Source organism: Cynocephalus volans, chromosome 1 (assembly GCF_027409185.1).
Source record: "Cynocephalus volans isolate mCynVol1 chromosome 1, mCynVol1.pri, whole genome shotgun sequence".
Lineage (NCBI taxonomy): Eukaryota > Metazoa > Chordata > Mammalia > Dermoptera > Cynocephalidae > Cynocephalus > Cynocephalus volans.
Window position 1 is genome coordinate 24338811 of NC_084460.1, and position 22397 is coordinate 24361207.

The 22397-nt window shown below is 48.6% G+C and overlaps 2 protein-coding genes across 3 annotated transcripts in view; one reads left to right on the forward strand and one right to left on the reverse strand.

The window, feature by feature from the left end:
* The first annotated feature begins 1842 nt into the window (after window positions 1-1842).
* Window positions 1843-5724, forward strand: GFRA4 (GDNF family receptor alpha 4). 2 transcript variants are annotated; one of them, XM_063078390.1, is made up of 6 exons: window positions 1843-1888; window positions 3935-4271; window positions 4363-4472; window positions 4567-4701; window positions 5396-5475; window positions 5644-5724. In XM_063078390.1, exons 1-6 carry the CDS (start codon window positions 1843-1845, stop codon window positions 5722-5724), a joined length of 789 nt encoding a protein of 262 aa, XP_062934460.1. The 2 variants fall into 2 exon arrangements, with proteins under 2 accessions (XP_062934460.1, XP_062934450.1); XM_063078380.1 differs by having other exon boundaries at window positions 3935-4465; window positions 4549-4701.
* Window positions 5725-13967: 8243 nt separating this feature from the next.
* Window positions 13968-22397, reverse strand: part of ATRN (attractin) — a 180680-nt gene continuing 172250 nt past the window's right edge. Inside the window, exons 28-29 of the mRNA XM_063094485.1 lie at window positions 18676-18790; window positions 13968-18364 (exon numbers count right to left, since the gene is read on the reverse strand). Of these exons, the coding sequence (XP_062950555.1) occupies window positions 18240-18364; window positions 18676-18790 (240 nt within the window). The 3' untranslated portion in view covers window positions 13968-18239. The remainder of the gene's footprint in view (window positions 18365-18675; window positions 18791-22397) is intronic.

Below are 22397 nucleotides of genomic sequence, written 5' to 3' on the forward strand. Positions count from 1 at the left end.
AACAGAGAGGTTAATGCCATTGAAAGAAGTTAGTTACCAAGAGAAGTGGGCACAGTGTGCCACGCAGGGCCACGTGGGAGGTACCAGGTTTGGTCAGGAGGCAGAGGCAGGAGCAAGGGGAAAGCTTGGGCCACAGTCTTTACTGGGGTCTCCATGGAGAGGCAGGGTGGGGTGAACAGCTAGGATTGGCTAGTTTGAATAATTCTGTGGGGCTCTGGGGCATGGGGGCGGTCTCTAGTCTGGTACCTGGTCCTGGGTTGATTTAGGGCAGGGGAAATACTGGCTTGGTATGCGAGAGTTCTCTCCACTCTTCCCACCTTGAGGATCCCCACCCTGCAGAAGGCAGGTGTTCACACCTGAGTGGTGGTGACCCCCCACAAAGACAGGTGGGGGAGCACCTGCCCTGTGTAGTCAGAGCTTGGTCTTGAGTTTCTTTCCCTCATCGCCTCTCTGCTCATGTACCAGAATATGAGCACAAGTGGATTTTCTAGAATTAAACACAACCAACTGCAGTGGCAGGATGGTTTGCATTTTGCTTAGTGGCCATGGTTATCAGCAGTACAAAGCCCGTTGTGGCCTCCCGATTCATGAAACAAATTAAGAAATAAATCATCACAAACCACAGAGAGAAGTATTGCCATAGCCAGGGGCAGCCAGGCTGGTTGTGGCTCTTAGAATATATGTTGAATGCCTGGGTTTTAAAGGTCAGTAGGGACAACAAAAATCATGTAGGGAAAGAACTCCCTTGGTCCTGAGGGGAACTTCTGGCTTCAGGTGACAGAAATCCAACTCAAATGAGCTTTAATATGAAAGAGGAGTCTGCGGGCTCATGTAACTGGGACATTGTCAGGTTCTGCATTCTCTTGCTTTCCTCTAGGATGACTTATTCAGGCAGGGTCCCCCAAGAAGCTCCTGAGAGCTGCAGGTCTACCTTCCTCCAGCATAGTTAGCCCAATGCAGACTGCCCCTTTTATAAAAGTCCCAGAATTAACTGTGACTTGTCTAGCTTGGGTCACGTGTCCATTCATGAGCCAGTCACTAAAGCCTGAGAAATACTGTACTGTTATCGGCCGGGCCGGATCATGCACCCTCCCCTGGAGTCCTGGGGTAAGGCCAACCCAGCAGAGTCACAAGGACTGAGACGGGAAGGAGAGGTTTCCACGAACGAAGAGATAGACTTTGTTACTAGAAGAAAGAATGCTGGACAGACAAAAATGATTGTTCCCTATGTGAGATATTTGCTCCTGGAGCCACCTTTCTGTTTCAGCTCTGGAAGTCTTCCCAGTTCTCCTCTATAATCCTCCAACCCCACCCTCCCGCAGGAATCAGCAGAAGCTCCTCTGTATCTAGCCCAACCAGTACCCAAGCCAGTTCAAGACACAGAGGGTAGAGGTGTCCCCACAGATCAGTTAGTGTCAGTTTGCTTTGTAAAAATGTATTTACACCACAGATTTGCATGTTTTACAAAATTATGATAATAGGAATGCTAATTTGCGGGGTTAGGAAAATGACTGGACAAAATATTAGATAACAGCAACCGAGCCTGGATGGGGAAATGGGTTGAAGTGTTGTATGTCCTTGTATAGTTCAAGAGGAGGGTTAAGATACTGGGTAACACTTAGCTAAGCTAGGGATTTCAAAGTGAGCCACTAACATAGCCTCAGGTGGGGACTCGGTGGGGGTGGGGAGTCATTTGCCCGCAAAGGCTCCTCCCAGGAGCACAGGTGTCAGCGCAGGCACCTGGGTTTGCACGGTGCTCCTGCTCAGGAGGCACTAGGAAGGGGGCACCTGTCTGACTGTGACGCTGCCTCGGGCTGTCCTCTCCGCTGCCAACCATTGGGCATGGCCCGCTGCTTGGGGCCCGTGCTGCTGCTGTTATTGCTACTGGGTGAGTGCCTGTCTCCTCTCCCGACCCTAAATCCTGGTCTCTCTGTCTCCGATTCTTGGGGACAGGGTGGGAGGGCAAGAGGGCGATTCTTGGGGAAAAGGTGGAAAGTAGGAAGGGGCACCGGCAAGAGGGCTATGCAGGGACACTTGGCAGTCTGCCTGGCTGTGCACTTCGTACCCTGCCTTCAGGCCCAGCTGAGCCCTGCTCCCTACCCCACTTCACCCTCCGGGGTACGTCTTCCCCCAGAACTTTTTCCTATTGTCTTCCCTCTCCCAAATCTTTTACCCTTCCCCCAGCCCCAGCCCTCCACCCTAGTCTTGGAGCTTTACAACTCCTTTCCTGCCATCTTTAGTGTTTCTGTGCCTCCCATCTGCTGTTCCACCTTCTTGGGCTGCCCTTCCCCCACCTGGGGCATCGCGGAGGGAGGGGTCACTTTAAGGAATGGGGTGTAGTGTGGAGAATAGAATCTGGAAAAGGTTTATGGCAGAGAAGATCCTGGAGCTGAGACGCCCTGTTTTGAGGGTAGAGACAAAGTAAAGGTGCTCCTGGAGAAGGAAGACAGGTAAACAAAAGAGCAGAGGTGGGTCCAAGGCCTTAGGTGACATTAGGTGCTTTAGGTGCTGTGTGTGTGGCTGAGGGTTTGCCCGGCAAAGCTGGGAGAGGACAAAGTATGCCTGCTGTTCTGTGCCTCTGGGAGGGGAGGACAAGGCTCGCCCCTCTCTCGTCTACCCACTCCATTCCTGTACCCATTCCAAGCCCTCAGCGTCTGCCCTCAGCAGAGCAGATGGCGCTGAAGCCACAGCAAGAATCACCATCACCCTTGTCGTGCAATCCATGCCCCCAAAAAGAGGTGGCCAATGCCAGAGAGGGTCCTGCTCCCAGCCCTGAGGCAGGAGACCTCCCTTCACTTCTGCTCCCCCCACCCTCAGCAAGATGGGTGAGGAGCCAGGCTCAGCACCTTCACTGAGATTGGGGATGCCAGAAAGGCTTTTAGTCTGGGCGAGGTACTCCCACGGGCTGAGAGCACTGAGAGGCATGGGGCAGGGGTGTCAGTTAGCCTGGTTTTGGTGACCCAGGACCTAGGAAGGGCCTGCCAAGTCCCAACTTCCGTATACCCCGGCTTGGCTCCATTTCGACGTGCCCCGTGGCACATATGGGCTCACCCCTGTTGTGTGACTCTGCAGTGCCAAGTGTCTCTCTGCCCCCCGCCCCCCCTCCCCCCCGCGGAGTGCCAACTCTCCCGGGAGCCCACATCTTTACTGAAACCACTGATGAACCCTCGGATCCTGTGGCTCAGGACAAAGCCCCGTGGCCTGCCATCAGAGACTTCTCTGGATCCACACACCGGCAGCCAGGCCCAAATGGGCTCTCTAATGGCCAGAGCCCTTGTGGGGAATCCTCTTTGGTCTGGCTGGTGGTGGGGCCGGGGCAGCCAGAGTCACAATGCGGTAGGGTGAGTTACACCCGTGAGAAAGAGCATCAGGAAGGACTGGAGAGGTAAGACGCTCGCCGCACAGGCCAGGAGGAAACACACGAAAAGTTCAGGAAGGAGAACCAGAAACCTACAGACCCACCCATGTTGGGGGGGTGGACGTGGAGGAGGAAAGGACAGGCGTCCTGGCGTGTCAAAAAGAGGACGAGGAGCGGCCACTGTCCTCAAGGCCATTTCTGATAAGCCTCCATCAGCCAGCTCCCCAGAAAGCCCCACTGTTCCCTGACAGGAAGAGCGCGTGAGGGTGGAAAGAGCCTCTTTGGATGTGTGTGGCAGTGCTGGGGGTGGTGGTGGTGGTACGTGGGGGAAGATGGGCCTCAGCTTCTGGGGAAGGCCGGGCCCAGCCTCCACGCTCCCCATCCATCCCTGAGGTGTTGCAGGGACCCACCAGAGCCGCCGCTGTCCAAACCCCACGACGGAGGGTCCGTCAGTACCAGTCGACCCCGCCTTTGGGACACACTCTGTCCCCAGCTTTTGAAGGCGTGGACTGGGGGCGGGGGTGAAGCTTGCACGGAGCGCGAACGGCGCACTGCAGCCTGCCGCCCCTCCACCAGGGTCGGAGAGCTCCGCCGGAGGGAACCGATGTGTGGACGCGGCCGAGGCGTGCACGGCGGACGCGCGCTGCCAGCGGCTGCGCGCCGAGTACGTGGCGCAGTGCCTGGGGCCGGGTGGCTGTCCCCGCGCCCGCTGCCGCCGCGCCCTGCGCCACTTTTTCGCCCGCGGTCCGCCCGCGCTCACCCACGCGCTGCTCTTCTGCCCGTGCTCCGGCCCCGCGTGCGCCGAGCGCCGACGCCAGACCTTCGTGCCTGACTGCGCCTTCTCGGGGCCGGGCCCGGCGCCACCGCCCTGCCTCGCGCCCTTAGACGCCTGCGAGCACAGCCCGCTCTGCAGGTGCGCGCGGGGGAGGCGGCGCAGGTGCGCACGAGCGGGGGGCGGGGTGGGGCCGCTCGCACGCTCACCGCGCCCCCGCCGCGCCACGCAGGCCCCGCCTCCTGGCCTTCCAGGCCTCCTGCGCGCCGGTCCCCAGCGCCCCCGACGGCTGCCCGCGGGACCAGGGCCCCCGCTGCTTGCGAGCATACGCAGGCCTGGTGGGTACGCACGGCCGGGATCCGGGCGCGGGCGGCGGCTCTCCATCAGATGCCTCCGCCGGGGTGGGCCGATGACCCCGCCCTTGGGGTCTCCGCAGGTACCGCCGTCACCCCCAACTACTTGGACAACATGAGCGCGCGCGTGGCGCCCTGGTGCGACTGCAGAACCAGCGGAAACCGGCATGAGGAGTGTGAAGCCTTCCGGGGGCTCTTTACAAGGAACCGCTGCTTGGGTGAGGGGCCCGGGGAGGGCGTCGGGGCGGCGCTTACTGTCCTCTCTCAAGTCTTCTGGCTGGCGGGAGCCCATTTTAGAGGTGAGGAAACTGAGGCTGTCTGCGGCAGCCACACAGGCACACTCCGCCCTCTGCTGTTGTCCTGCCCTGGGGGAATTGGCGCCCTGCTGTCTCCGGAGACCAGGTCACAGACCAGAAGCAGAGTCATAGGGGTGTCAAGGCTGGTGTCCTTGTGGGCAGGAGGGGGCGAGAATTAAAACAAGTTTCCGAGGACCTGGAATTGCACAGGGTGAGACTCCTACTTTCTGCACTCCTGAGAGGGTTCCATCCTTGAGGTACTCCCAACTCCCCCCACTGGTGATCTTGCCTTTCGGGGTCTGAATATCTCAGTGATCTGGAAGTTAGGGGGCCTGAGTTTGAAGCTGACTTTGTCACTTACTAGCTGAGAGTTAGTTAACTCTATCCTTTTTTGTGTTCATCTGCAAAATGGGGTGATAATTGTCACCTTCCCTTGTGAGGATGAAAGACCATACAATTTATGAGGCACTCAGCACAGTTGTCCTCACCATGCACCTTCCATCCCAGGAGCCAATTCTTGCAAACACCAGAGGGGGTCTTCCAGTTTTTCCCCAAGGAGCTAGGCCCTGTGCTAGGGTTTCCCAGCCAAGCCTGCCCTGGACCCTTACTTCCATAGATGGTGCCATAAAGACCTTTGAGAGTGGGTGGACCCCAATCCTGCAGGACCAGCTGGACCTCCACCGGAACCCTGAGCAGGTAGGTGCAGGGAGGGGATGGTGAGCTGGCAGTTCCCACACTGTCTCCTTCCACAGCCTTCCATGCCAGGTGGGCCTCAATGGAGGCATGCATGTCCTGGGGTGGGGGTGCATGCAGAGCAGAGCCAGGCTGCTTCCTCAAGGCCGCACTCTGCTCCCGCCCCACAAGGTGTCCTCTGCAGTTGGGTCCCTGGAGGGGAGCTCCCTGCTCTTCATACTCCCTGTCCTGGCTCTCCAGGCCCTGCTCTGATTAGGACGGCAGACTTCGGACAACACAGCCAGCTATGTACAGGCCATATCCATGCCACTGAAAAGGGACTGGCTTACCTCCCCAACTGGACCTAGTGCTTCTGGACACCCTGTGTGTCTGTCCCCTGGCCTAAAGGATATGGGTTGGGGACCTGACTGCAAAGCTTCTGGTTTCCCTATCAGTAGGCAGCTTGGTTGTAGGTCCCTTTCTCTGCAGATCTTGAGACAATTGGGGTCTCCCATCGGGTAGAGACAGGAGAGGGTCTCTATTGTAGCTGAGGCTCCATGGGGCCCCATCCAAACTTCCAGAATTCTAGGAAATTGTATAAGTCTCCCAATCAGATGACAGCCTAAGGAATGCATCTGAGCAGACTTGTAGGCAAGACGGCCTCTAACAGTGCAGCCTTTCTGGCCACTCTCCCAGTTAGGCATTTCCCACCATTGTACCACCTGTACCCCATGTCTAAAGTTGGCAGAGTGCTTCCCACCCATGGTTGCTGCCTGGTGGGCACCTGGAGTGAGTGAGAATCCAGTCCCCACCTGCCTCTGCATTGTGCTGGCCATATGGCCATCTTCTCTCTGGTTGACCCCAGCACTAAGAATGGCATACAGTGCTCAATAAACCCATGTGCACTGAGACTGACCCTGTTTTCATGTGATCTGTATCCTGGGAGAGCCCAGAGACCAGGCTCTGCCACAGGGTGTGGCCCTGCTGGCCTGTGTGACCTCCGATGCCCTCAGAACATCTCTAGGCTCCATCTTCTCATCTATGGATGCTGAAATGAATTAACTCTTAGGTCCTAGTGGTAGGGACTTTCATTGTTTTCATCTATTCTTTTCTTTTTTGCTAGTCCTCAGGTAAAGACACTAAATTTCCCAGCCTCCCTTGCAGCTGTGAGATGGCCAGATGAGAGACACCAGCCAGTGTGGGCCCAGCGAGTGTCAAGGGCATTATTAAGTTGCAGTTCTGTGAAGGAGGTTGGGGAGGAGAGGGCAGAAGGATGTGGTCCAGGTATTAAGACTTCTGCACACTTCCTTCTTCCTCAAGAGCTTGAAGACTTCTGATGAGTGAAGTTACCATGTCTGTGGGCTGTTTCCTCTCAAGCTTAGGGAGGTTTAGCAGGAGCCTTGAGACAGGTTGAAGTGGAGGCTGTGGGTGCCTTGCTCAGGGACCTCTCTGAGCCAGTGCACCCATGGCCCAGCCACTGGCAGTGGTGGCTGCTAACACAGCTCACAGTGGCCCTCTTCTCTAGAAAATCGCCCTCCCAGAAATGCCTCTAAGGTGACACTGTACTCCCCAAAGCCATTGCAGCCAGTGACTGACTCAGGCAGGGGTACAAAGGCCTGGCCAGCCTGCCTCAAGGGGGGATAATTGTTTCCATTCATGCTGCAGAGCTCCCTTGGGGTCAGGCTGCGGCCACATCCTAGCTCAGTTTCTGCCCCTGCCCCACCCCATCCTGCTTCCCTCAGGCACAGGTTCCCTTGAGGGTATTCCTTCTAATAAATCATGGCAGGAGAAATCCCTGTCTTGGGCTTGACTCCTGGAGATCCTGACCTAAGACATGGGTTAGGTACAGACGACACAAAAACTCAGGCTTGGGGCTGTCCTGACCAGGAAGAGAGCCACCAGCTCTGAGACTATGTACTTAGCATTAGCAACTCATAACAAACACACAGAGACTGCTTGCTGGCAACTGTCAACCAGCCTCCCAGCTTCAGTCAGGACGCTCCTGGTTGTAACAAAACAAATCAGTCTGGCTTGAGCATGCACCTGAGCAATCTGGGCCTCGGGCACAGCTATCTCCAGGGGTTCTGATGATGTTGCCTCTGCTGATCTGTGCATGGCTTCTGTGCCCGTTTTTGTGTTGCTATAACAGAATACCCCAAACTGGGTAATTTATAAAGAAAAGAGGTTTATTTGGCTCATGATTCTGGGACAGCTATCTGGTACAGGCCTCAAGCTGCTTCTACTCATGGCAGAAAGTGGCAGGGCAGCCAGCAGGTGAAGATCACATGCCAAGAGGAAGCAAGAGAGAGAGGGAGGGGAGGTGCCAGGGTCCTTTAAACAACCAGCTCTCATGGGAACTAATAGAGTGAGAACTCACTCACTACCTTACCCCCACCAGGGAGGGCATTAATCTATTCATGAGGGATCCACCCCTATGACCCAAACACCTCCTAGCACTGCCACATTGGGGATAAGTTTTCAAAATGAGCTTTGGGGGGACAAACATATCCCAACTATATCAGCTTTCCTCTACAGCCAGACAGGCTCTCACCGAGGGGTGGGTAGGACTGACACCAACAGCTCCAGGTTAACAATCTCTCCTTTTACCAATCTCAGGAGAGAAAGGCACCTCTCTTTCCCAGCATTCATGGACTGTCCCAGGCGGGATCCTGATGGGCCCAGCATGGGTTATGGGCCTCTTTACTATGGCCTGACATTAGCTCACAAGGATCACATAGAATGGGAGGAATGTTTTTCCAAAGAAAAAGGAGTGTTGGGTCAAGTGAAGCTAAGTCCAAGCCCTTCTCATCTCACGAAGAGGGAATATTCTCAACCACCTACACGTGCACAGCAATGGACACCTGAAAGTGGGCTGAGTAGAGATGGGTGGGTGTGTGTGTGTGTGTTGGGGGATGGGGGCAGGGGAGTGAAAGCATTGCCTTGCCCTGGTCACCATCACATGGTAAGCCAAACGCAGAATTAAATGTCTGCTAAATGATTTACCTTATGTGAGTGTGTTAAACTCTACTCCGTTTTTGACTCAGATAATTAGAGTAAAATATTGACATTAAAAAAAGTGGAAATGATTCCAAATGACAATAGAATTCTGGATAAAAAAATATATAGGCAATTACCTCCTGAAAGATTGGGAAGATTAAGTAAACAGAATCTATTTGAAAATAGCAACATTGTTCCATGGCTGCTGGTGGTCCCAAAGATATGTCCATGTCCTAATCCCTGGAACCTGAAAATGTTATTTTACACAAAGGCAAAAGAGTGAGTATTGCCTTATAGGGCAAAAGATGTCATTTAGTTATGGATCTTAAGAGGAGGAGCTTATCCTGGATTATCTGAGTGGGCCCCAAATGCAATCCCACGTATCCTTATAAGAACGATGGACAGAGAGACTAGACACAGACAAATAGGAAGAGGTGGCATGGAGACAGAGGCAGAGATTAGAGTGATGCAGCCACAAGCCAAAGAATGGCAGGAGCCACTAGAAGCAAGAGCAGACAAGGCACAGATTTGCCCCCAGAGCCTCCGAAGGGAGTGCAGCCCTGCCAACACCTCAGTGTCAGACTTCTGGCCTCCAGGACTGTGAGAATAAGCTCCTGCTGTTTTAAGCCACGAAGACTGTGGTATAGTCAGCCCTCTGTATCCGTGGGTTCCAATCTGTGAATTCATCCAACCACAGATCGAAAATACAGTATTTGAAAAAACAAAAAACGGTACAATAAAAAATACAAAATTTAAAATGCAGTATAACAACTATTTAAATAGCATTACTTGTATGAGGTATAAGTAGTCTAGAGATATAAAGTACATTGGGAAGTATGCATAGGTTATATACAAATACTAAGCCATTTTATATCAGGGACTTGAGCATCTGTGGATTTTGGTATCTGAGGGGGGATCCTGGAACAGGTCCCCTGTGGATACTGGCAATTTGTTATGGCAGCTCCAGGGAACTAATAGTGTTGTCTAAGGTTGTTAGAGTTTGTTTCTGTCACTTCTACCTAAAAAGGTCCTGGTCTATACATGGTGTTAAGTCTGGCCACACGCCCTGAGGCTGAGTCCAGCTGGGGCCCCCATGACCAGGAACAGGTTGTGCCTTTTTCCTCCACATCTTAATGTCAGCCTCGGTGTCCACTAGGTAGCTGTCACTCACATGTATGCACTCTCGGCCCTGGACTACACCCATGACTGGGTCTCTGTTACCTGTTGCCAACATTGAACCCCCAACCAGCAGGTGGCTGGGGGTGAGGGTGAAGCAGAAAGGCAGGTGTTAGAAGTATCTGTGGATTTATTGGTGGAAACTTCATGGCTCATGAATGGAGCCTGGCTTGGAGCCCAGTGTCTAGGTGCAGAGTTAATGTGGAAATCACTCACTGCCCACCCCTCTTCCCCACCCTCCCCAAGTAAGTCAGGTCAGGCCAAGCTCAGAGAGCCAGCCCATTTTTGCAGAAAGTGTGGACACTGGCTGGTGAAGTTTCCAGAGGGCCAGGAAGACAGAACTGTGTAGGGCTTCAGAGCGGTCTCCCAGCTGGACAGCAACTTGCCAGTGAGCCTGGCATGCCTATGAGAAGAGGTGAGGACATGGCCCTGCCTTCCTGGGCTGCAGGCCTGGGAAGACCTGGGTTGAAGGATGTCTTGGGAAGCTGTTCTGCCAGGCACACATCACTCCACACACAAATGAGCCTCCAGCCCAAGGCAGAAGATACAGAGAGAAAAATTAAGATGAGTACACACCCAAGAAAATAAAATACACACACACAAACTCTCAAACTGAGCCCTCAAGGGAAACAAATTAAGCAAATTCGGAGGAAAGGCTTATAGGGTATGCAACCCTGTCCAGCACACTTCATATGGTCGTTGGGATCATCTGGTCTAATCCCTTTCTTGTGTTGGGGGCACAGGACAGAAGGAAATTCTTGCCAGTCATGTTACTCAGTAATGCAGGGCTGCAGGATGTGGGTCTGTACAGACGTGGCCCATCCAGTGGAGTTGGGGACTCAGATGCTGGGAATGATGTGGTATTGGAGACAGAATTTTCAACAATGATGACCAGCTTATGGTTAAGTTTTTAGAAAAGCAAATTTCAGGCTTCCCTTGGTTTACATAGTTGTATTTCTGGAAAACTGACTGTATTAAACCAGCTCTCAAATACTTTGTGTTTACAACAGGATTAGGTTCTACACTAAAATAATTAGAAACAAATTTTTTCATCTACACACATACCCAGCAATATGTTTGAAAACTGGGTAGGATGTGGGTCAATTCTAGTCTTGCACATCACAAGGATGTCCACCTTCCAGGCCACCCCTAAATCACAGCAGCACCTCCCTCATCAATGGGATAATCAAAATCATCCCACATACTGCCACCCACTGTCAGACCCACTGGGCATGCTGCCACCACAGGGCCTCTGCGTCTGCTGCTCTGTTTGCACTGCTCTTCTTGCAGACGTCCCCAATTCCCCCTCCCTCCTTCATTCAGCTCTGCTCAGCTGTCACCTGGTCAGAATGGCCTTCCCCAGCCACACTACCTTAAGTAGCAACCCCCCCAGCACTTCCTACCCCTAACCTTACTTTTACCTTTCTTCATGGAACTTATCATGTGATGTTTTATTTTATTTATTGTCTCCTCCACTAGATTGTAAACTTCTCAAGGACGGGAATTTTTTTGTTTGCTGCAGAATCTCTGGTCCCTGCACAGTGCCTAGCCCTGTTTGTGCTCAATATAAATTTGTTGAATGACTCGATGAATAAATCTAGGTGAATGCTAATTAACTCATTTAGGCAGGGTAAGAAAAGATATCTAATTTCACTAACTTTGGTCTTTAAGGCTGTTTCCACAAGTCATTCAGGGACCCAGACTCCTTCAGTCCTGTTGCACAACCATCTTCAACATGAGCCTACGAGGTTCATATGGAGAGAGTGGAGGAGACACACTCACTCTTAATTGCCCTTACAAGGAAGTGACAAATCACAGGTGAGGACTGGGCGCATGGCTCCACCCAGATGCCATGGCCCAGGCAATGCATTTGAAGCTGTGGACTCAGGAAGAGGATACTGTGTGGTAAGCATCCAGCCAGTCGCTGGCAGTTTGCTGTTCTGGTGATGGTAACCCATTTTGCTCTTCCTCCCCCACATGGGACACAGGCACCCTCTTGTAGGGGAACAATACAAGGTCCCATCCCATACAGACTGCCAGGTGACGCAGTCTTCCTCAGGCGGTTCTTTGGAGTCCTACGACTCCGACTTAACTTATCCACCCCATCCCACAACAGGCAGTGGTGAGACCAGAGAGGACACCCACATAAACCCTCTAGTGCAGGAAGAAGTAGGGTGGCACTCACACACAGCAATCACTGGTCTACAGCACGTCTGCGATCCTCCTAGGTCCTGCCCTTGGGTTGGGGAAGTCCTTCCTCAAGCTCAGTTCTGCTCTCTGGGCCACATCTGAGGTGCCACTGTGTTGTAAGCCCTCTCTGGACACAGCTCTCACAACTATCTTCTTGCCTGAGGGTGTTTTAAGGATTCCTCAGTAGTCACAGGGTTGTTTTTTTGGTTGTTGTTAAGGCCATGCTAATGGTTTCTTGAAGTTACTACATCTTGTATTATCTCTTGTTTTCCAGGCAGTGACTCCACTCATGGCTCTTTCCTGGACACAGTTCTCAGCCAGCTTTATTTCTTTGCTTCCTTATCCACATGCCTCTCCCTCAAGATGGTGGCCTTGATGTTACCAGGCTTAAGTGGGAAGCCCACACCCTCCATCTGATTTTCACCACGAGGCCAAGTCACTGTGTCCCACTGAGTCTCACTGGGTCTCTGCTGCTCACAAGCATGTTACTGTTTGGAGACTAGAGGCAGTTTCCAACATCGCAAGGCCCTGGATCTCAGGTCTCTCCACCCCCTTTCCCTTCTGCTCATAAACTGGCTAATTCTTTCTTGAACTCTTCTTTCTTGTGAAGCCTTGCCAAAAGCAGCCAATAAAAATCAACACATACCAAGTTTTGGTTTTTTCCAACTTCTTCCCCTCAGGCTCAAAACGAGGTGGACATGTAGTTTGCTTTCCAAGTAACCGAACATAACAGCCTTCCCAGATGTTTTGCCACCACCTGGCAAGGACCTCCAGCTGTCTAGCCTGCTGTATGTTTTCTCACTCACCACCTGACCACAAACTAAGCCAATAAATGCCACGTATTTTAGGTTTTGGTTACAAGTACATTGCGTTTCAAGGTACCGATCTGTGTATTAGTAAGAACAAGAAAAGCTGAGTGTGGTAACAAAACCCTAAATCCCAGTGGATCAGTGGAGTAAAATTTGCTTTTCAGTGATGTAAAGACTAACACAGCTCATGCTGATCAGGTGGTGCCTCCAAGTGGTTACTCAGGGACCCACATTCCCTGTAACATCTTTAACATGTGGCCTCCAGGGAGAGTCCCACATGGGAGCAGTTTATATGCCAAGTTTGGAACTGGTGTACATCACTTCTTCCAACATTTCATTGGCCATGGCCCAGTTTGGCCCCATCCTCACTGCAAGGGGGCTGGGGAATGTTGACCTGTAGGTGTGACAGCAAAATATAGCAGGCTTGGTGAATACACATTGTCTCTGTCACAGTGCCACCAAATCACAGGTTTTTATCCTGTCGGAAACTGTTGATGACTCCCACAGCCCTCCATGGAAGAGTTTCAAGGTCCTTCCTAACTTGGTTGCAGCGATCAGTCCAACTCAAGCTCTGGTGGGCAGGCCTCCCTGCGCTCCCACCCCTCCCCTGCTCAGGCCCTAGCCCTAGTCGCCTGGTGCCGCATCACCCTCCTCTACAGGAGTGACTGCCCTTCTTTGTGTTTCCTTCTACTTTCAATGACGTCTCTTCTGAACTGCTAGCACTGGGAATCTGCACTCTGCACCAGGGTGTGGAGTACAATCCTCTCACCCCCATTCTGAAGGCAGGGGCCAGATAACGTGGGCCTGGGCCTGCAGAGAGCCCACAAACAGGGCTTTGTGAATGGAAATAACTTTATCAAGAGTTCAAGACCAAGGATAACGCTGTAGCCATGGGGGACTAGAGACCTGTCAGCGTACCTGAGATTCAGCAGTTTGGAGAACCTAGAGAGACATTCGGGAGCCCATGGGGAGATGGAGAAGCAGAGGGCTAAAGGGGCAACTGGAGGTAGCAGCCTGGTTAATGGAGGAGGAGAAGGCAGGTAATGGTTCACACCTTGACTGCTCAGACCTGATCCTCACCCCCCACAGTACTTGTTCCTGGTAGAGTTGTTCTGTGGGTACACACAGGCTACTGCGGGGATGTCAGGAAGTCATCCGGGTCACAGGTCCCCCCACAGGTGGCTTTACACCCCCACCTGCATGACTGCCAAGTGCTTCCCCTCAGGCAGTCTGAAAACAAGTAAACATTTTAAACACTTCCCCCCTTTCCTTAAGGTTCTAATGACCAAAATGTAAATATAAGCAAAGCAAAACCAAAATTAAATACTCAGAACAAAAACCACATTTTTACCAGATCTACTTTTATTTCAGAAGGAAGTTTGTATTATAGTATTTACTTTTGTTTATATACAAGTTCTTCACATTTGTGTTTAAAATGCACAGACCTCCCTTAATTCTCTGTTCCTGCTTAAATTAGCTGTTATTTTACAATACAAAAAATACCAAAAAAATTGCAGTCCTAAGTGTATGTATAACACCCACGATCCCCAGCAATGGAATAGTTTACAATACTTACTCCATATTTACATGAGTGCAAGAGATGCTGAATTATACATATTAACAAACTAAGCTTGAATACAAACAAACAACAACAAAAAAACCGTAAATAACCATAAAACGAAAACATCTCCAGGGCCAGAATTAGTTCAACGAAGCAGGCTTCACTAGTGTTTAGAATTTTTTGTGCACAAGTCCAGTTACTGAGAGTTGATTCCATTATTGCCTGAAAAGAGAAGGCGCCGGTTCTTGTCTCCATCCCAAGGCGTCTCCCTTCAGGCGGGGTGTTTGAGGATCTGAGCAACTCGACTCATCGAGGGCCCTGTCTTGTGGTGGGCCTGGCTATCTGAAACCATCATGGTGTTCTTTATGGTTGGAGCCAAGTTCGGTCAACAGGATAAACATTTCAGAGGGGAGCCAAGGCACACCCTGAGGACAGGAGGCCTCTACCTTCTGGTTCTGCCCGAGGAAAGATCTGATGGCAGGGGTGTGAGGAGTTAGATTTTATTGTAATTCTACAGAGAAGCTTTTACTTCTGAGTCACTGCCATAGCACTGGCTTAAGTTAGTAAGTGTTTAGTGAATATCTGTTGAATGAATGGATCAAGGGGGTTCATGAAAATGATAGCACCCAAGGAAGTAAATCCTCCACTCCCTACCTCCAATACACTCCATTAAGCTGAAGGAGCAAGATTTGCACTGGAAGGTGAAATGTTTTCCTACCAATTTCCTACCCCAGATTTCCTAGTGTGTCTCCAATCTTGCATCTCACCCACAGATATTACAGTACTTTCTTCTGCTGACAGTCTCCTGTCCAGGACTTCCTTGCCTCTGGGTTAGCTCAGGGGAGTATGCGTTGCATTCTCTCACCTCCTCCCACCTTTACCAGTGATCCTCAGAGGGAAGCACAGGCTTCTCCCCAAGTTGTGTGTAGTGAGACAGGGGAGGTTGATAGGAATCCAGGGTATGTGCAATTCTCCATGAGGAAATGGGAGCTATTTATCAACAAACTAGCCTCCCCACTCCCACCCCCAGTTTTCAGTATAATAAACTATAGTCCTGGGAAATGGTCATTCAAAATGGAGAGAAAACCACGACAAAATGCAGCCTGAAGAACTCCTCTTTGCAAAGTCTAATTTCCACAGGCTATAGTCTTTGAACTCAAAGACTAAGAAAAACATTTCTCAGGACGTGAGAGGTCATCCTTTGCCACCAAGAGTACCAAGAAACTGCCAGAAAGATTCATGATAAGCTTGCAGAGTCTCCTGCTTCCTTGAATCTCCTTATACACACTGTTGTTTAAAGAGATTCACCGCCTGACTTTTCATTTGCATTCTGATAGGTGAGTCCTGTTTCAGAGTTATCTAATTGGTACCAGACGCACTGAACACATCAACGCCATGGGGATTTATTTCCAGGCTTTGTTATTAACATATCAGGGCCTGATGAGAGGACTTCTCAGAACTCAGATATTCAGTATATGGCACAAAAACATATTAGGTGAAACTCAGACAGTTATGTTTGATAAAAATACATTAAGATATTTTTCTGTTTTATGTACACTCCAAATGTGTGAACATTCTGGACACTACTGTATAGCTATGTACAAGTGCAAGATCAATGTTTCCATGATTATTTTATATACAGGCTCTCCTGTGACACACACAGTTACCAGATGATGGCCCATTCCCTTTTGGTGACTGGACCTATGATGGCCTGTTCCCTTTTGGTGACTGGACCTAGGCTGAGCTCCTCTTCCTCCCTTGCCACCCCTTCTTCTGCCTTGAGCCTGGAGGAAGCTATTTGCTGTTGGCTGCAAAGGAGAAGCAGGTGGATTCAGTTTACTTCTTCCTTTCTTTTTAAAAATAAACATTATCTTTTAGGAAAAAAACAAAAAGACATAACCAGGTGGCTGTGGGTCATGGTGCATGTTATTTCAAGGCATGGGACTAACAAGGGGAGGAGTCTTCTTTGGCCAAGTAAAACCTGGCCCCTTGAACAAACAAGGAAGATCTTCCTGGTAGGAGGACAGTCCTCAATGGCCTCCCTCTTCCTTTGTCCAGAGGCCTCACAGTAGTTATAGGGGTGAAGAGCCCATCCACTACAGGCTCTCTGTGGGTGCTGCGTTCTGGGGTCTTTACTAGAGTGCTCTTTAACAATGATGTGAAAAAGAAGCTTTTTGAAAGGTGAGTCTCGAGTAGAGGTGTCTTGTGCATCAGCGTATTATGATTCAGCTTCCTCGAAAACATCTTTCCAGGCAGTTCTTCATGGGAGTGGGGTTAATGTGTTGGGGAAGAGATAATGCTCTCTCTCCAGGCACTGCATTCAAAGATGAAATGCCACAGTTTTTGCTTTTAGTATTAATTTCTTCAAATTCACAAACTTGAGAACTGCTGTTCAGAAGTCCATCCCAATAGGGTAATGCCATACAATCCCAGGTTTTGAAGCAGAAGAGAGACCTTGGGGAGGCTGCTGCATAATGCCACAATACAGAGCACCATAAATGGGGAAAACATAACATCCAGGCAGTGCCCTGTGGGATAAGAGCAGGGAACCGTTCCACCCCTCTTAAATTTGGTCATTTTCCATTTAGTAGTTTTCCTTCCTTGCCTATTTTTTCCATGTGCCCTTCACCCTTAGTGTTCACTGCCCTCCTCACAGCCACCAATGGGTCTGGGAAGGAGGATGCGTGGGCCGAGCCCCTCCTGGGGGAAATTGGGTAAACAGCTCCAGGTCCTTCTCCAGGCTTTCAGCAGGTTCTGCCCAATAACAGGAGGCTGTCCCTCTCCTGACATCCGATTCCACCCCCAGCCAGAGAATAACCCGCAAGTTCACAGCAGGCTACAGGAACACAGAGTCACTCTGATTCAGGGGTCCCAAGTGCTCTTGATGCTCTTTTCTGCTCAAAGGAGACATGTGACATGAGGGAGTCCCTCTGTGGTACCCTGGCAGGAGGAGGCCAGAGGGCCAATCAAATATCAGGCCTAGAGTGACACGGGGAGAGGGGGTGGGAGGGCGCATGGGGACTGAGCCTTCTTGACAGTGTCTTTTTAGACAATAAAAACAGAAGCTTTCACAGTTTATTTCTGCTTTCCTCTCAGTCCCTGCTGCTAGATCAAATGTTCCTTGGGGTGAGAAAATTCTTTCCTGGCTGCAAATTAGATTTTAGAAAAAGATGAGATTGCCAATGGTAGCTATTTAAATTTTACAAGAATGTAGGAATGCAACTATGTAAAAACTCAGGCTTATTAACTTTCCAATTGCTAGATCTATTTGAAGTCTAGGCACTTAGTGTGTGTTAGTGTGTGTGTTAGTGTGTGTGTGTGTGGAGGGGAGACGTAAGGAGGGAGAGAAAAAGAGAGGAAGAAAGAGAATTTCAAATGGATTAAGACTAAATTAAGTCGCTATAGAAAACTACCTATTACATCAGTTTACATTCTAACACTGCTGACCTTAACATTTAAAATAGCCCCCTTCTATCCTAGTTTGATATGATTCAAAAGAGATGGACCATTATTCTCTACTAGAAAAAAAAGTTACTCCCTGGAAGAGAGATATATGCCTAAATTGTGCAAGAATAAATAGCACGTCTTTAAAAAAAGATAACAGGCTTCAGATGAAAACAAGTTAGTTCATCTGACTAGTTTTTAAAAGACCATGTTCAAGAACACCTGATGACAAATGTCTACCTGTAAACACGCCATCATTTGTTTTTTGCACAGCTGAGACAGTCCCAAGAACAGTTTCCACACGTGAACCTGAGCGTCATTCCTAGCGTTCTCACTGGCTCTACACCGGCCTTCTCCAGCAACAATTGGATCATCCCTGGACCTGTTTTTAAATCAATTTCCTATGCAAAAGTCAAAGGTTAGATGCTGGAACACGGATGGGAGAAACCGTCAAAAAAAGCTTGTGATCATGCAGATGAGTCAGATGCTTAGAGGGTTTCCAGTCTTCGGCCTGCACTGCACAGTCGCTTCCCCGCCTGGCCCTCCCCTGCCGATGTCTCTGGTGTGCCACATGCTTGGGCATGCGCGCAGGAGAGTCCCTGGGCCCAGCCTCAAATGCAGGTTCCAGGCTGGGCAGGGGGCTGCTGCTTCCGGTTCCTCACAGCTCCTGACTTCTCTTTGTATACTATTGGCATCTGCTGAGAAATGTCTACCAGGGCACTGGCCACAGCAAGACCTTGGGAGAACCCACAGAGGGAACGTGTGTTAAGGAGCAGCTTGCTTTTATTTTGTTTTTAAAGATAATTTTAAAATTTCCTTTTACATTCCCATGGTGAAAAAACAAACAAAAACCCAAATAAGGTATATAAACAAAAAGGCCCCACACTCCACCCCCCCCCCCCAAAGGGAATGGTGACCTCAGGAAAACAGTGCTGGGAACAATGGGATTATCTCATCTAGTCCTTGCCATACCTTTATATCCAGGTTCTCTGTACTTAGCTCCTTCCCACATCTAAAACACGTTTGTCACCAACCCCATCTACTTACCCGACTGCCCAGGGGGAGGGATTCCATCTAGGCCTCGAGGGAGCCTCACAAACACAGAAAGGACAGCAGCTTTGTTGCCAAAACATGGCTCCAGTGCAATGGGTTTGGGAACAGTCTGGCAAAAGAAAACAAGAAATTACCTAATGAGGAGTTTCTCAAGCTTTAACAAAACACGAACCATGTTAAGATTATTGGTGCTTACAAAGACCATTGATTTTAGGTATGTAGAAAAAGACATCACAGTTTTTAAGATAATGAAAATGATACATGAAAGCTAACAGTAATCACTGAACATCAGTGAGAGGGATGGTATTGCTTGCTACCTTCCTCAGAGGTTTCCACATCTACCTTCCCAAAGAACTGCTTGAACTGTACAGAAGGGTCCACATCTAGATGGTTTTTTTTGGGCTCTGTATTTTTACTCAATTTGAAATCCTAACTCATAATTGTAGGTCACAGGAATGGCAGTGCTTGTTTGGTAGATTTGTAAGATAGTTCTGCATACCTGACTCAAACAGAGACCTGGCCATTATGGAGACTTTCTTTTTTTTTCAATTCAGACTTGCTTCATCTGTCCTTCAGACACTAAGCAGATGAGACTGCTAGATGTAAAAGCTTGTAAAAGCTGGATGCCTGACCAAATGGATTCCTCATACCTACACTTCGGATGCACTAGGCTGTGGAAAATGTCTCATTTTCTGTTGCAGCCTTTAGATGTGATTTGTAAAGACGCCCCTGCACCAGTATTAGTTTCTATTGCTATGTAACAGATTACTACAAACTTAGGTGCTTAAAACAGCACCCATTATTATCTCACAGTTTTATAGGCCAGAAGTCCAGGCAAGTACTATAGGGTCCTCTGCTTAGAGATATTGGTCTGTTCATGTCTTCCATCAGTTCTGGAAAATTCTTAGCTATCATTTCACAAGGGTCTCCCAAGGCTGAAGTCAAGTTGTTGGCTGGGCTTGGCTCTTATCTGGACATTCTGGGAAAGACTCTGCTTCAAAACTCATTTGAGTTGTTGGCTGAATCCAGTTCTTTGCAGCTGTAGGTCTGAGGTCCTCATTTCCTCTCTTCTTTTTGAGGCCACCCACGTTCCTTCTCATGTAGCCCCCTATATCTCAAACCAGTGATGTGCGTCAAGCCCTTTTCATGCCTGGAATCTCTCTGGCTTCCTCTTCTACTACCAGCTAGAGAAACTTTCTTTGTGTCTTAAGGTCAACTCCCTTGGGACTTTTACTCCATTGCAAAATCCCTTCACAGCAGTACCTAGAACAGTTTTTTACTGTATAATCAGAAACCCTGGGGACCATCTTTAGAATTCTGCCTAAATGCACCCACAAATATGTCATCAATTTCTTCAATTTAGATGAAGAAAATCATTCTCAGTACCACTCTGGGTGTGGCACAGGGAGCTAACCAGATGGGTGAAATGGCAGAAGCAGGAAAATCAGTTATGAGGCAAATGCAAGAATCCAGGTGAGAGATGACGGTGAGAGGTGACAGTGGCAAAGGTGATGCCCAGTGGCTGAGAAGTATTTTTGAAGACAGTCAAGAAGATTTGCTGATAGAATGACTGTCCAATGATAGGATGATTTTGGCCTGAGCAACCAGAATGATGGAGGTGATATTTACTGAGTGGGGGAAGATATGAGAGAGGAGCAGGTCTGGAGAATAAATACTGAGAGCTCAGATTAGACATGTTAAATCTGAGATGTCTGTTAAGACATCCTAGTGGAGACACTGAGTAACCAATTGATATATGAGTTGGAGGCTCACAGGAGCAGTCTGGGCGGAGATGATCATGGTGTTCTATATCCATGACAAATAAGATCATCACGGAGTAGGTGTAAAAAGACACGGGAAGGGGCTGAAGACTGAGCCTGAGGTATTCCACTGTTAAAAGATGTTGGGGAGGGGCTGGACAGTTAGCTCAGTTGGTTTGGCACCAGCCAACTGCCAAAAAAAAAAAAAAAAAAAAAGGGTAAATAAGGACAATAATTGAGCAAAGACCACTGAACAAGAAGAGCCAACCAAGCCAAGTGTGTGGTGCCCTGGAAGTCAAGAAAGTGTTTTAAGGAGTAACTAAGTGTGTCATATGCTGCTTACATATAGTTTTGTTCAGTACTTTAGGTCTTTTTTTTTTTTTTTTTTGCAGCTGGCCAGTATGGGGATCCAAACCTGTGACCTTGGTGTTATAAGGCTGAGCTCTAACCAACTGAACTAACCAGCCAGCCCTATTTTTTTAATCCCACAAATGATTACTTTATGAGGACAATGTTTGTTTAGATTTATGTACATGTTACAATTTTATTTACTTAAATTTCTTAGTCTATCTTCCTGGGGTAATTTTCCTCTTTGTAGCACATCCTTTAGACATTTCTTTTGTATAGATGTGTTGGTGGCAAACTCGCAGTTTTTCTTGTACTCTGAAGATACCTTTATTTCATCCTTGTTTTTGGAAGGTACGTACTGGGCACACTATTCTAGGCTGGCAGTTCTTCTCTTTCATTACTTTGAAGACATTTTCTCACTCTCTTCTGGCTTCTGGTATTACTAGTGAGAAGTCAGCTATCAGTTTGTCATTCCTTTGTATGTGATCTATCCTTTGTCCCAATTTCTTTATATTGTAAAATACAGGTAAAATTTACCATCCTAACGATTTTTAAGTGTGCTGTTCAGTGGTGTTTATACTGTTGTGCAACCATCATCAACGTCCACCTCCACAACTTTTTTCATCTTGCAAAACTGAGACTCTGTACCCGATAAACACTAACTCCCCATTTTCCCTTCCCCCCAGCTCTCTAGCAACCATTCTACTTTCTGTGTCTCTGAACTTGATTACTCTAGGTAGATACCTCATATAAGTAGAATCATACAGTATTTGTCCTTCTGTGACTGGCTTATTCCACTCAGCATAATGTCCTCAAGGTTCATCCATGTTGTAGCATGGGTCAGAATTTCCTTCCTTTCTATGGCTGAATAATATTCCATTGTATGTTCATATCATATTCATCTGTCAATGGACACTTGGGTTGCTTCCACTTTTTAACTTTGGTGAATAATACTACCATGAACTTTGGTGTACAAATATCTGAGACTCTGCTTTCAATTCTTTTGGGTATATGTCCAGAAGTGGAAATGCTAGACCATATAGTAATTCTATTTTTAATTTTTTAGAGAATAGCAATATTGTTTTCTACAGTGGCTGCATCATTTACATTTCTACCAATGGTGCATAAGCGTTCCAGTTTCCCAACACTGTAGGTGATCTTTTTTCCTCTGGCTGATTTTAAGATGTTCTCTGTTCTGCAGTTTCACTATCATAAATCCAACAGTAGTTTTCTTTCCTTCCTACCCTCCCTCTTTCTTATTTTAATTCTACTTATGATATGTTTTACTTTTGGAATCTGTATATTCATGTTTTCCATCAGTCTGGAAAGTTCTCAGCTACCATCTCTTTGAATATTGCCTCTCATCCATTCATTTGTTCTGGGACTCTGAAAATATATATTTGGATCTTATTCTATCCTCTTATTCTTATTATCTGTCATATTTTCCATCTCCTTGTCTCTCTGAGCTGTATTCTGTATAATATTTTTTCGGATTCATCTTCCAGTTCATAAATTCTCTCCTATGTCTGATGTGCTGTTTAACACGTAAATTCAGTTATTTATTTAAAAATTTCCAACTACTGTATTTTTCATTTCTACAAGTTTCAT

Coding starts and splice junctions, on each gene's coding strand:
- GFRA4 (XM_063078380.1), top strand. CDS start 1,843: ATGGCCCGCTGCTTGGGGCCCGTGCTGCTGCTGTTATTGCTACTGG. Junction 1,889..3,934: donor GCTGCTGTTATTGCTACTGG/GTGAGTGCCTGT, acceptor CCCCTCCACCAG/GGTCGGAGAGCTCCGCCGGA. Junction 4,466..4,548: donor GCTTGCGAGCATACGCAGGC/CTGGTGGGTACG, acceptor CCGATGACCCCG/CCCTTGGGGTCTCCGCAGGT.